Here is a 14,051-nt window from a genome sequence, read left to right on the forward strand (position 1 = left end):
GGTTTCTAAAGGGTGACGTCACACTCACTACATCCATCTTTTTTACAGTCTATGGTTAAAACCTTTTCCCTCCAGCATTTAGGAGAAACTAAAAGAGCAGTAGAGGGCCTCCACCCATTGCCTATTCCCTGAGCCAATGGGCTGCCAGCCTCATGTATAATGTTGGAGAGGGGAGGAGGGAGGGAACGGCCTAGATTTTCTACCCGGAAACTGCCATGCTCCCTCTCTCCCTCCCTCCTCTCCCGCTCTCCCTCCCTCCTCTCTCCTTCTCCCTCTCTCCCGCTCTCCCTTCCTTCCTTCCCTCTCTCTGTTTTTTTTTTCTACAGGAAGAATGCAGCCTTGTGTTTGCCTGAGAAAAGAGGGGAACCAGGCGTCTTCGATTCAGCGTTGCACACAACATGACAACACGCTGCATGCAGGGACGTTACATCATGACACATCTGATTCTGGTATTCTGATTCGTAGATTCACACAAGCAGAAAACACGCCACACACACACACACACACACACACACACACACACTCCTTCCTCTCCTTTCCACTGACCAGAATGAATGGCTGGTGGAGGAACACTGGTACATTATCTACTAAGTGGCTAACGCTTTTCCACACAAAAGAGGAATAGCTTGGCTTCCTTTTTTCAAATATTCTTTTACCCTTGACTCCAGTGAGCACCTTTTTTGTCAAACAGACTTCAATAGTTCAGCAAAGAATAAAGCAAGGACACACTCCTCCACTCAACCTGAAAGAAAAAATGAATGAAAAACGTGTCATATAATAACATTATATATTTTATTTTTCACTTATTCCAGATCTCATCGTAAAAGAAAATAGAGGATGATCTAGCATTTCTGGGATCCAGTTTTCTTCGCAGAACACTTTATACAGTGCTGAAGCCATATAATAAACGTTTTTGACATTACAGAGGTTCAAATGTCCTTCCTAAAAGTTTAAACAAGGTTGGACAGAGGTAAAAAGGATGTTATATGAACCCCTATAATCTACACTACAGTATGAGGTGTACAACCACCATCTTCTACCTAGTCCCTTTTTCATCCAGATTTTTATAGACAGTCCAGAGATTCAAACTGCCAACCATCCAGTCACAAGTCCATTTCTTTCTTTTCTTTTAAGAATTGTTTTTTGCCTTTATTTGAAAGTTGGCGGTTGAGATGACAGTGTTTGAAAAAGATCTTTTGAGGAAATACCGGCTGCTTTGACTGTGTGGAGTCTTTCAGTTTCATATTACCAGAAAAGAAACCATCAAACCTACAGAAACCAAGCTTGTCTCGTCTAGCTGAGTCATGTGAAGCCCGGGTAAATGACAGAGAGAGATGGGTGTGTCACGATTGGCTATAACTCCTATTGGTAGCTTTAGCGACAAAAATCAGTCAGAAAACAACATTTGTTGTTGTGTAAAGCGTGGATTCATGAGGCTTTTAAGGCCAAGACCCAAATCTGACAGAATTCCCCCTTGTTTTTCCTGGCATGTGGAGAATGTTTGCCTCTCCATGCATAGCAAGACTTTGTGGGCCAAGGTGGGAGACATCATGGAGAACAGCGGGGAATTCAAAACCCTGGTGCTGGCATCCAAGGAAGATAACAGAGCTGCACCCAAATACCTCCAGGTCATGATCCAGCTCTACACCCCCAAACCTCCCTGCCATGGTCCAGATCTACTTGCCTACACGCTCTACCAGCAGCCACATGGCATAGCATAGCATAGCATAGCATAGCATAGCATAATATCCCCAGAAAATCCCATTGTGTGCTCTCACAGTCTCCCATGCCATCTTCCCAAATTCAGCTCCATTGAGCTGTACATCAATGTGAGATCACAGATTGCAGATTTTAGTTTTAGTCATATTTATCAGAAGCAGAGCTGCTCTGGAGGCAGAAATGATCTCACTGATTGAGTTAAACCAAAGAACCACAGATTTTCTGGCTAGGTAACATTAGACTGAAGCCCAGTGAACAAGCAAATAGTAAACATGTTGTCCCCCACCAGTGATGTAGTTCCACCCTTGGGTCAGTCAGTGATTGCTGAGTGTACTTGAAATATGAGTGAAATTGTATAAGCATTTTTGTATGGGACAATGAAAGGACAGATTGAACATATTTCTGTACTCTCCTCAGAATTAGGCTTACAAGTTATATCTTGAAATGTAGTAACTGTAATTGTCCTGTTTTTACTCAATACAGTACAAAATATAAGAACTACAATACGCAATAAATACAATCCATACATTACACAATGTACACTACAATACAATTTATACTACAATATACAATATAACATACAACACCAGGAGTGTGAGTGTTATAATATAAATGCTAAATGATAATTGATATATGGTATTGCACAGTAGGTAAATGGTAATATGATATAAGTAGTCAACACTGAGGCACAGTGGTAGTGCAGTGATGATGCAATAACAGAACAACAGTCCAACAACTGGACAATAACTACAGTGTCTTGTGGTTAGAGGTTTGCCCAAAAATTCTCCATTGACTCTCACTTCAACACATCAACCCAGTCTGATGTCTCCAACTGTGTAGCGTGTGTAAACTATTATGTTACCTATGATAACTTTAACTGTATTGCTTTACCACTGAGTCCCCATTCATTGTCCCCCACACTGTATAACTTTAACTGTATGACCTGCTTTACCACTGAGTCCACACAAAGTCAACATTACAGTGTGACTGACTAACGAATGAACGAATGATCGAATGGACGGAGACCGATCCATAGTCCCCCCTTTGGTGGGGGACAAAAAGACAAGAGATAAGAAAAAGAAAAATGCAGTCTAGCCTTACTAAGTTATCTAGGTTAGTTAGCTAGCTGACCTTCCAAGGTCAAACTAGCCATACTAGCCTATAGCTATCTACAGTAGGTAATCTAGTTAGCTGCTGACCTTCAACATCATGAATGCCATGGTCATGATCGAATGAATTAAAAAAAGAAGTAACTTATACTTTTTATTTATATTTTAACAAGTGGTGGTTCTCTCATATTCAAGTTTTCCAGTTAGCTACCTGAAAAACTAAGGTTTAGCTCAACCAATGAGATCATTGTAAATGTATCGCTAAAACTCCAATCTGTTCACAGGTTAGAGGGAAGCATAAACCCTCCTGTTGCTTCCAGCGATGGGATGTTTCTTTGTAGACTGTAAAAAAAAAAGATGGATGTAGTGAGTGTGACGTCACCCAGAGGTTTCTGAAGGGCCGTTCTGAAGCCTAAAGGTTAGGTTTACGATTGCTGCCAGCAACATTTTTTGGTTCGCTGCCCCACTGTAACTTCAATGGTTAAGATTCAAAGTTTAAGGTAGCATGTTAACTAGCAGGCTAATGCTATTAAAAACCTACAATTTAAAAATCTACAATTGGAAAAAACACTAAATTAGTAAATCTACAATGGAATATCATTAAATTGAAAAGAACGTGAGTGGCCTAGAGCTTAGAGGCTTTAAGGCGGACTCTTTTGCATAATGATGTGATGATTTTGTGACAAAAACCCACTGTTGTTCAGTTTCTAAGACAGTTAGCCATTAGTTAGCAACTTACTTTATTAGGGCACATAAAAGCTTCAAAGGTGGGATGTTTAATGGTTTATTTTGTGAAATATGAGGCTTTTAACCAAAGCCCCATTCAGATTGTAATCACAATCAAAAATGCTAACTCACTCCCTCTAAACTGGACCACGCTATTACAAATGGACATGAAATTAACATATTTGAATTTTGAAATTGAGAAATTCATTACAATATTTTTATAATATTCCTAAAGTGACCGTACTTTATGGTATTTTTTAGCTTGTGTGGTATGACTATAATATTGCTATATATTGCTTATAGTGTGTCTGTGGTATTCAATAGTGAGGTTACAGTGAAGTTATCGTACTTTATGGTACTTTTTAAACTCCTATGGAATCACCATAATATTCCTATAGGGACCTAGAGTATGTCAGTGGTACTCTGGTGAAATAATAGTGACCTTATAGTGCTTTATGTTTGTATTTTTTCCATATCTATATGGACTCACTATAATATTCCTATAATAGTCATATAGGGACTCAGAGTAGTCAGTGGTACTCAGTAGTGAGTTTAAAGTGAATTTATCATACTTTATGGTACTTTTATCTCCCATGGTATCACTATAATATTCCTATAGTGACTTCTTGGTAATAACAGGCTGTATTATAGGATTACTATCATTCTCTGCTATCACCAGACGCATTAAGCAACTTATAAATGCCTTTTTTCAAATCAATACCTGGTCTGATGCAGCAGTGGAAAGTCCGGGAACTTAAAACCCTATGCTGACTGACCTATGTGGCAGCAGTAAATGAGAATTAAAACCAGGTTAATGATGGCGTGTTGGAGACGCATGGCGCTCCCTGGCCCGCCGGGGCGCTGTTCTGTTCTGCGGTGCGCAAACCTGCAGCAGGCCCTGTCTGTCTCTCTCCCTGTCTGTCTGTCTCTCTCCCTGTCTCTCTGTCTCTCTCTCTCTGTCTGTCTGTCTGTCTCTCTCTCTCTCTGTCTCTCTTTCTGTCTGGCTGTCTGTCTCTCCCTCGCTCTCTCTCTCTCTCCTTCTCTCTCTCACTAAAACCCTTCCTGGCTGAGATCGAGGCTGAAAAGGGAAAACGCAGCTTCTCCTTCAACCAAAATGCCACTGTACTGAGTAGAGAAAACCACGCCAGGAAAAGTAGGGAACTGATATTTCGTGAAGCGGCTTGTTTGAGGATGCAAAACAACATCCATCTAGCGAAAAGAAAAAACACCATGATAACATTCCCAGAATATCCCTACAGGATCTCTGCGGGCTCATTAGTGAGTTTGTGGTGACCTTGTCGGACTTTATGGGTTTTTTACCTCGGGTATCTCTAGAATATTCTCATAATATTACCGTGGGGGCTTAATCTGCTGGGATCTACGTATGGTATCGTTCTAACATTTATTATAGGGTTACTATAGGTCTTTGTCGACAGGGACATGCCACTGGGGGAACGCTATTTTCCAAATCGCCTTCCAGAGCCAACAGTGTGGGGTATTTTTATACCTGAACCCCCCTCCTCCTCTTCCTCCATATCTCTCTGTCAAACCGTCTCCAACAAATCGGAGGGATTTTCCCCACCTTATAATCAAATATACCAAAGTGGAAATCTCCCAGTTCAGCCCCGTCTCACCGGCCGAGCTGCATTTCACCCTGCGTGTCTGCACACACAACATGAAAAAAAAAAAAAAAAAAAACCTGACTGCGTGTCGTCCCTCAATGCTTCCATTTTACACACAAAACCCACAAACCAGCAAACCCAGACGACGCGCAGAATGTCATTTAGTGTTGTGGCTGTACTGCCAGGCGTGCGTTTGACACACACCAGGTAATCAATGTGTCTCAATCCCCCCCGTCGAGGCAGAAACGCACATAAGACAGTGACTTTGGGAGGCACAACATGTAAAGAAGGGCTTTCTGTCGTTGCCTGGACGATTCAAGGCTCAAACCGCCTCCAGAAACATCTCAGGAGTGCAGGAGAGGTGCGCTTGGTGGCTCAGTTTTTGCGTGGCTGGGTGAACTTTATATCGAGCATATATTAACACTTTGTGGCCTGTTTTTTTTTCTCTCTCTCCTCTAAGGCTGGAGGACTCCATTTTGAAGGGACCGGGTGTGCAGAGACTACAGCAACTCGTCTCAGGAAAGGAAACCCTCTGTTTTTCCGGGTAGCCCGCCCTGCAGCACATTTCACTGCTTTCAGACGTGGACGTTTTTGAATTATACTTTACATTTATTTCGTCTCCAGGGCGCATGTGTGGCTGCCAAGTGCGCGTCGTGCTGGTGAAGATGCCATTTGTTGGCACAAGTTTGGCATGTGACATGTCAGTGGTGATGGCAGCCCGGTTTAGGTTAATAATTGATGGTTATAATTAAGGGAGGGGGGCGGGGCGTTTTTGAAGTGCAGTCCGTGGTCGTCTGGTGCGTTTTGGTGGCTGACAGCTCAGATTTTTTTTTCTTTCTTTTTTTTTGGGGGGGGGGGGGAGATTTACGGCCCCTTCTGTGCTCCATGCTGTGGACTGGCTGGGGAGGGAGGCAGTGGTGACGACTGGCAGTGCGCACAGACTGGCTTGCAAGGGGCAGGTCTGCTCTGCAGGCAGGAAACAGCCGTTTAATAGAGCAATAATCCATAGTGAGAAGAGTAACGGGGAATTATAAAGTTGTAGTTTAAAACAAAACAAAGGGGGAGTGTCGCCGGAGCAGCCCAACACGGCGGTATTTCTATTCTAGGGGCCGCTGGACCAGGCGACAGCGCATGTAGAGAGGAGGAGGAGGAGGAGGAGGAGGAGGAGGGCGGGAGGTGGAGGGGAGGAGGGGGGAGTGTGTACGTTTCACAGGATCCAGGCCTAGTAGTATTGCCGCTGGGATTCTCCTCATCCGCTTTCAAAAAATCGGAAATTAGCGCATTTAAATGAAAAAATGAATGGGTTGAGGGTTATTTTTGCGGTGGCCGACACCGGAATGGTAAGATTCTTGCGGCGGATCCCGTGTCATTTGGCGTTTTATCCGTGATTTTGTTGTTTGATGCACATACATCTGTCGGAGGGAAGCCTGCCTGCGTGTGTGTGTGTGTGTGCGTGTGTGTGTGTGTTTGTGTGTGTGTGTAGGTGAACTTGGTGTGTGTCGTTTCTGCATGTTATGTGGCGTTCCTGTTTCTGTCTTGTGCACTACTGCAAGCAACGGATGACACACACACACACACACACTTATACACACATACACACTTACACACACACACACACACATACACATACACACACACTTACACACACACATACAGCCGGGTCCATTTTAATCTCAATCAGGGGCATTCGTGATTTTTCGGCCCGGTGTTTTCATACCGGGTTAACCCCTCGGAGCGTCGCGCGGTTACGTTGGTTTGATTTTAAGATGACGCGGTATAATATTCCTATAATAATCCTGCGGGGTTTTAGTGTGTCTGTGGTATCCGGTAGTGACTTTACAGGCTGCTGACCTTATCGTACCTGATGTCATTTCCATCACGATCTTATCCCTATCGGGCTTTATAGTTTTGCTGTGGTGTTTGCGCAGGATCCCTCTAAAATTTTATTACAGGATCACTATAGATCGGCCGCATTCCTCGTTATTTAGCGGTAGGTTGTGCACCGGCGTGTCTGTTTACCTTTTATTTGGCGCTATGGAGGCAGACCATCGTGTCTCTCAGCACTAGATTTTTAAATTATGTGAGCAATCAGTTGCCTTCCTCAGCCACTTTTAACTATATCTGATTACAAGCGGTTTGGGATAACTTTGGATGTAGGCTACCAATTTTATAGCAAACTATTGAGTGAAAGACATGTTATGAGTGTCTATTATGAAAAAGAATCAAAGCAACCCTATAATTGAAAAATCAGCTAAACTATAAATCCCCATAGGAATATTATAAATATTATAAGTGTATTACTGGGATACTATACGAAATTAAATGGCAGTAAAATCTAATAGAATAACTATAAACTCACTATAGTGTACCACAGAGACACTATGAATATGGATATTAGGAATATTATAGTGATTTTTCATTATGTTGTTTGTCTTAGCTATTTTGATGTTTATGATGACAGCAAACAACATTCAGTGTGTTAAACGAAGCATGTTTTCTGTGTTTCCAGGGAGGAAGCATGGCAGCATGAGCGGGCCTCACAAAGGGCCCAGCAGAGAGACTCCTCGCTCCAGCTGCCCTTTGACCTCCGGCCGCGACCTCTCCACCCTCTCCTCCTCCTCCTCCTCCTCCTCCTCCTCCAGACACCATGACCGCCGGACCGGCCTGAGCATGTCTGCCGCCGCCTCCTCCCTCAAACACACGTCTGTCTATGGGTTCACACAGAGGGACCACTCTTCCTCCTCCTCCTCCTCCTCCTCCTCCTATAGTCCTCTGAGGAGGCTGCAGCATCTCACCAGCATGGTGAGCCAGCCCGACCTGGTGCTGCCGGAGAGGGAGGAGAAGGAGCGAGCGAGGGACTGGGAGTGGGAGACGGGTAAGAGGGAGACGGAGAGGGAGTCCTGGACCGGTCGCACCACCAGGGATTACGCTCAGACCCGGAATACAAGCAGGGAGAACAACTTCGGGAATTCCTCAGACGGACAAAAACAACCCGCGGTCCAACCCGGAAGTAGAGACGCGCCAGCAGCGGCCAATCAGAGCGATCCTCCCGCCTCGGAGAGAAAGACGGAGGGCGGTTTCTCGGGCCCGCCGAGCCCGGCCTTCTCTCTCGACAGCAACAGCCCCTTCGCCAACGGCTTCCTCCACTTCGAGTCCTCTTTGTTCGAGGACGACGACGACGATGACGATGACAACGACGAAAACGCCAACGACGAAGGGCGGGAGAGCGCGTCGCCCGCGGGAGACAAGCGCGAGAGGGCGGGGAGCGCTCTGCCGTCCGCTCCCGGGGTTTTAAATTCGGACTCCAAGAACCCGGCCCCGTCGTCGGCCAAGGTGGTCACCCGGTCCCAGCGCTCCGGGCAGCGCAGGAGGTACTGGGACGGGTCGGACGACGACTGGGACAGCGACGCCGAGCCCTTCCTGTTTGGGAATAGTCCTTCAAGAAATTCAATGGCAAGTTTTTACTATTTCAAACAAGCTCGCCACAGGGTTTTTTCCACATTTCGGGCTTTTTCTGGCACACAACTCCCATTCGTTTCCAGTTGGGATTACTACGTTTTCATGCTATTTTGTGTTCCTGATCACATCCCTGTCAGAGGCACACCTAGTCTCGCAAGGCCAGACCCAGATCAGCCATTCTCCCTAAATCTCGTTCGTGGGTCTCGAGAAATACCTTCCCCCTTTTTCTCGTAGTCAGTGCTTCCTGGTTGGTTCCTTGTGTTTTCATTGGCTACACAGAATGTCAATCGGTGCCAAACTCAACTTCCCAGCGGGGAGAAGAAGAGTCCAGCTGAGTTTGTTATTAAAATGAAGATGGCAGATTTTAGACGATGTCATGCCTCCATGTCATGTGCAGACATCAGATTACAGAGATGAAGCCTGTAGAGAAGCTGTGCACAGGAGTTAGTTCAAGGGAGAGATGTGTTAGCATATCTACGGAAAAAGCTTCTTTGCTCGATTCTGATTGGTCATCCGTTTCCTTCGCTTTCTCCGCCCCCTTTTTTTTTGTGTGAAATAGGGAGGGAGATTTAACAGGGGTTCTCGCCTGCGAATGAAACCCTGGTAGAGGCTGATGCACGTCCAGCTTTCTCACCGGTGCAGACAGAGACAGAATAGGAGAATTTAAAACTAGGCTCGCACAAAACATTACTGCTCCACTTGGCCTCGATGCCAAACTCTAATCTCATCTAAGCACTACTCTGTGTAATGTGGCCTTTTTTTATGTCAGTTGTTTCATACCTTTTAGAACATCACTCACTTTTCTGAATCTTTAGCATCCACCAAGCAGCTCGTATTTCAATAACATCTCAACTTCAGTATCTTCCTCAAATTTTTCCAACTTACTACCCAACATGATCGCCAGTAAACTCCTCATCATAAGGCTGGAGCAACACGTTGGTCATGTGAAATCGCCTTCCTGTATGCAAGGCTTACTTCACAAATATTTGTTGACTTACGAACGCTGCGCTTGTGGATCTTCTCTCACCAAGACTCCAGAGCCTCTAGCCAGCCTTAATGTGAGAAGTTTATTAGCGACTGTGTGGGGCAGTTTCCTTGAACAAGCCAAACAGTTACAAAAGTTTCAATTTTATTGAATTTCGAGCTGCCTGGCGGAGAACCTGGGCATCCTGACACTTCAGAAACAGTCTTCAGTGATGTTCTGCAAAGTCTGTAACATTCGCCGATGGAAAATGGCCACATCACATCCAATAGCGTTTTAGATGGAATTTTGGATGACAAATATGAGAGAATACCATGTATATATGCTTCAAGACAGTATTAAAGATACACAGACAGTGTTTTAATGTTTTAACGTGGTGATATGGTATGATACCCCGAACCATACAGGGACGCACAATGGTGTCAAAGATATTTTCTTTCTATGGATATAAATTAACTGTAGTTAACTGTAACTGTATTTGCGTGGAGCGATAATTCTGTGTGCAGGCCTACTTTAAAGAGAAAATAAACCCCAAACACAAATGTGTGGTGAAGGCTGACATCTAGGCTAATGGTCAAAAGTAGGGTACTGACCTGGCCTTCTGCTATTGGCTGGTCTTTGGTGCCAGGTGATGTCACCTTCTATAGAGTACAACAGGTGGTGACATCAGCTGGCACCAAAGACCAGCCAATAGCAGAAGGCCAGAGTTCACAAGGCTACTTTTCACCATTAGGTGAAATTTTGGATTTGGGGTTTAGGTAGTCTTTAATAATCCTAAGCTGTAGTACTGACCCTGATTCAGTATTTAAATTAAAAAATACACCCTCAGATACTTTAACATTGAGCACGTTTACATGGTCTGCAATATTCCGATATTAACCCGATTAAGACAATACTCTGAATAAGACACTGCCATGTAAACAGCATTTTCTGATTACTTTAACCGGAATAAGGTCATAGTCAGAGTAAGCAATAGTCGATTTAAGACATGTGGAGTATTCTGATTCTTCTTAGTCGCATTATTGAAGTGCGTTGTAGACATGTAAACACCTTAATCGCACTGTGACGTCCTATCGGAGTTTTCGCAGCATTTTGCGACACGTACGGCAATCCGGCGGCGAGTGTTGAGCAACTTGTTCACAGAAGAAAAGACGACTGCCACCGGTAAAAAGAAGTCCCAACATTTTGTCCCGACCACAGTAGATACATGACAGAAAGGGTTTCAGGTTAAATTCTGGAGGGAAACTCCGTAACGTGGGCGTGTGTCTTCAGTCATTAGTCGGACTCTGCTCTGTAGCATGAAAGCGGGAATATGAATGGAATATTCTATAAGCAACTCATGTAAACACCTTAATCGAAATATTGTCTTATTTAGAATAAATAAGTCCATGTAAACGTAGTCACTGTAAAATATCATCAATCTGTCATGTTCAATGCTTTCCACGAGTTATTTTATGATCAAGCGTTGTGATTTACTTTCCCTCATCCATCTGCCATGTCTACTTCTATTTCGGTTAGTGATTTCCTACATTTGCCTTTCGAGAACCCCCAGAGAGGGAGCATTAACTTGTTGCTTTCAGTCAAAGATGGGCATATGGGCATAGAAATACAGCTAGCTAGACATCTAGTTTGTGAACATTCAAAACGCAGCCTGCCTTGTGGCTGCATTGCATTCTGGTCTATTGAGACTACTGTCAGTGGAGAAACTGGTCTATCTCTGCCTCTTCTACGAACCACGAACTGTAGTTGAGCCAAAGAAACGCAGGAAAAGTGAATCACTGTGGGTAAAGTGAAGTAGAAGTAGACGGAGCAGGTTGAGGGAAAGTTGGCACGCCTGAAAAGTAAATTAGAACACTTCACGAAATATCCGTTCACAAAATAACTCCTGGAATGCACTGAACATCGCAGACAGATAATATCTAAAGATGTAATGGTGTCCGAGGGTGGATTCTTCCATTACCCACAGTGCTGCGGCTTGTTTTTTCTGCGGCTGGCTGTAAACGACTCTGCCATGGTTACATCACAGCAGCAGTCCCGCTACATGCCAGTCATAACTCAGGCCCGATCGTATCCGCCGCTCGTCCACTCGACCTGCCGCTGAGAGCCGTTACTCATTTACACAGTGCAGCCAGGGAGGAGATGCTTGGCTGGTGATCACAAATTGTGACATTATTATATTTTGATGTAAAAACCTGAAAAATGTGAAAGCTGCGAACCATTTGAAGAACATTGCCTACAAAAGATGAGCATTTTTGAGGATGTACAGTAGTCTTGAAATCTTGAATCATGAAATTCAGGCAATATTATTTTTCTTAAAGTGGATATACAGCATTTCATTATTATTATTATTATTATTTTGGATTAAAGTCCTTCTTGTCTTTTGAAAAAGTTGTTATAGTAACATTTCAGTGTTGCCATGGCTCACACAGTAAGTATAACCTTGGGCACATCTAAGTAGCTTTTGGGTAAATAAAGTTAAGAACTATTATTGTACATAGATCCAAGGCTTATTGGCACTTGCATTTCTATGACTGTTGACATTTTAATGACTCGAGGTTTGGGCCTGTACTTGAGCTAAAGGCCTAGAGAGGTCAGTTGAGGTCAGTAAATCTGCTTATAGTTTAACATCCCCAGCAGCCTCCATTTGTTTTTGGGCTCACAGCCTCAAAAGAGGCTTATGCTTCTTATGGATGATAATGAGATTCCCGACCACGGTTATAGATTATTCCTATGATTGTCGCTCAGGAATCTAATATTTCAGGATTCTTATTCTTGGAAGATTTTGGACACAACACCTCCATTAATTTCTAATGGATTGTCCTGTTTTCTGTTCTGTTTTTTTTTTGTCTATTATTTCTTGCTTTTTGTGTGATGACATCCTTGGTTATACAATTCAATACAACATACATTCATTAATCCTTCTGGGAAGATAAGTTTGAGGACCAGCAGGGTGTTCAAGACAGGCAGACACAAGCATGAAAACAGACACTATTAGATTATAACGTTAGGAATTATGCAAAATGTCTATATTTATGTCTTTGCAAGTAGAGAAAATGCACATCTGCAATGTAAAGGGTCATTAATGGACACAAACATGTTGGAATAAGGGCGACCACACTGTCTAAAGTCTCAGATGTTACAGATGTGCCGACAAAGTTCTGTTTTTACCTTCTTTTTGTTTTTTTCTTTATTGGCATGTTTTCAACAGCAAAACAGCCCAAAGAAAAAGTTTGTGCCGCCTGTGAAGTTTTTAGAGGGAGAAGTCATCTGGGCAAAGTTCAACCGAAGACCATGGTGGCCTTGTGAGGTGATCGTTGACCCTGAACTGGGAATCTACCACAGAATGAAAGGTGGGCCTGAAACATTACTCACTTGCTTGGATATTACTTGGAGTAATGTGTTGTATATCGGTTCCTTTCACTGGTAACACTTTACAATAAGGGTCACTAAGTTAAGGGTTAGTTAATGCTTAATAAGCATTAACTAACCCTTAATTAACAGTTAACTAATGTGTAATTTACTAATGGTGTATTAACTTAACTTAGTTCACTTGTGTGATTTGTGTTTTGTTTTTTTGTCTCCAATTTTCCATTTCTAAAAAAAATTAGAAACATTCAGTGCATTTACTGAATGAAAGAAGAGTAAATAAACTAAATTCATTAAAAATAAAAATACCTAAAATCTATAGGAAAAATATTATATACATTTCCTATATTATCTTGTAATGTATGTATATTTATATTATGGTGGGTGTCCGTGACTAGTCCCAGAACAAACAAAAATTGTCTAATTAGCTGTGTTCAACTATTCCATTTCCTACATTATGCCAACTCCTTCTCTAGTGCTACTGCTAATTGTTGTTCAGATTTTACGTCATGGAGTACCATCTTGCTAGGAAAGTTTTCAAAACATGAAACACAAAAGTCAAACTAAAATGGATACACATTTAGAATAAGAATTTACATTTCTCATATTGTTATCAATAACCTGATATCATATTGGTAACCTGATACCATATTGATAACCCACCGCTTTTTGAAGCTACTATTTCAAGCACTTGCATCCCTTGACATTTAGTATGTATTTATGCACTAAAAGTGTTTGCCTGCTTTACGATTTAGACTTATGTGTTGTTGTGCTTGTGTGGACTAAGTTGGGGTGTCCTAGTGATTCAGCAGGCTGGGGCAAATGCCATGTAGTTGTGATGTAGTAGGTTTGACCTGGTTCTCCCATCTTTCCTGTCACTCAGATGCATGCTACAACCACTTCTTTTCAGTTGACAGTCAGTAAATCTGGGCATATAACAACCACTCATTTTTAAAATCCTGACATTAATATGCATGTTTGATTATTTAAGTATTTTTGTAGAGATTTAGAGATTTCCCCTCCCTTTAGTGTTTCAAATCTCAATCCCTTTGGTATGCTGATGTACTT

General features: G+C 42.9%; 1 protein-coding gene across 1 annotated transcript in view; it reads left to right on the forward strand.

Annotated features, from left to right (window-relative positions):
• The first annotated feature begins 1,511 nt into the window (after nt 1–1,511).
• nsd1b (nuclear receptor binding SET domain protein 1b) overlaps nt 1,512–14,051 on the forward strand; it is a 35,853-nt gene continuing 23,313 nt past the window's right edge. The window contains exons 1-4 of the mRNA XM_071530223.1: nt 1,512–1,710; nt 7,686–8,633; nt 10,632–10,648; nt 12,826–12,967. Coding sequence (XP_071386324.1) covers nt 1,512–1,710; nt 7,686–8,633; nt 10,632–10,648; nt 12,826–12,967 — 1,306 coding nt within the window. The remainder of the gene's footprint in view (nt 1,711–7,685; nt 8,634–10,631; nt 10,649–12,825; nt 12,968–14,051) is intronic.

This window comes from Centroberyx affinis, unplaced genomic scaffold (genome assembly GCF_046629955.1).
Source record: "Centroberyx affinis isolate AG114_WGS23_722 - 3 ecotype Tasmania unplaced genomic scaffold, CSIRO-AGI_Caff_v1 ptg001904l_1, whole genome shotgun sequence".
NCBI lineage: Eukaryota > Metazoa > Chordata > Actinopteri > Beryciformes > Berycidae > Centroberyx > Centroberyx affinis.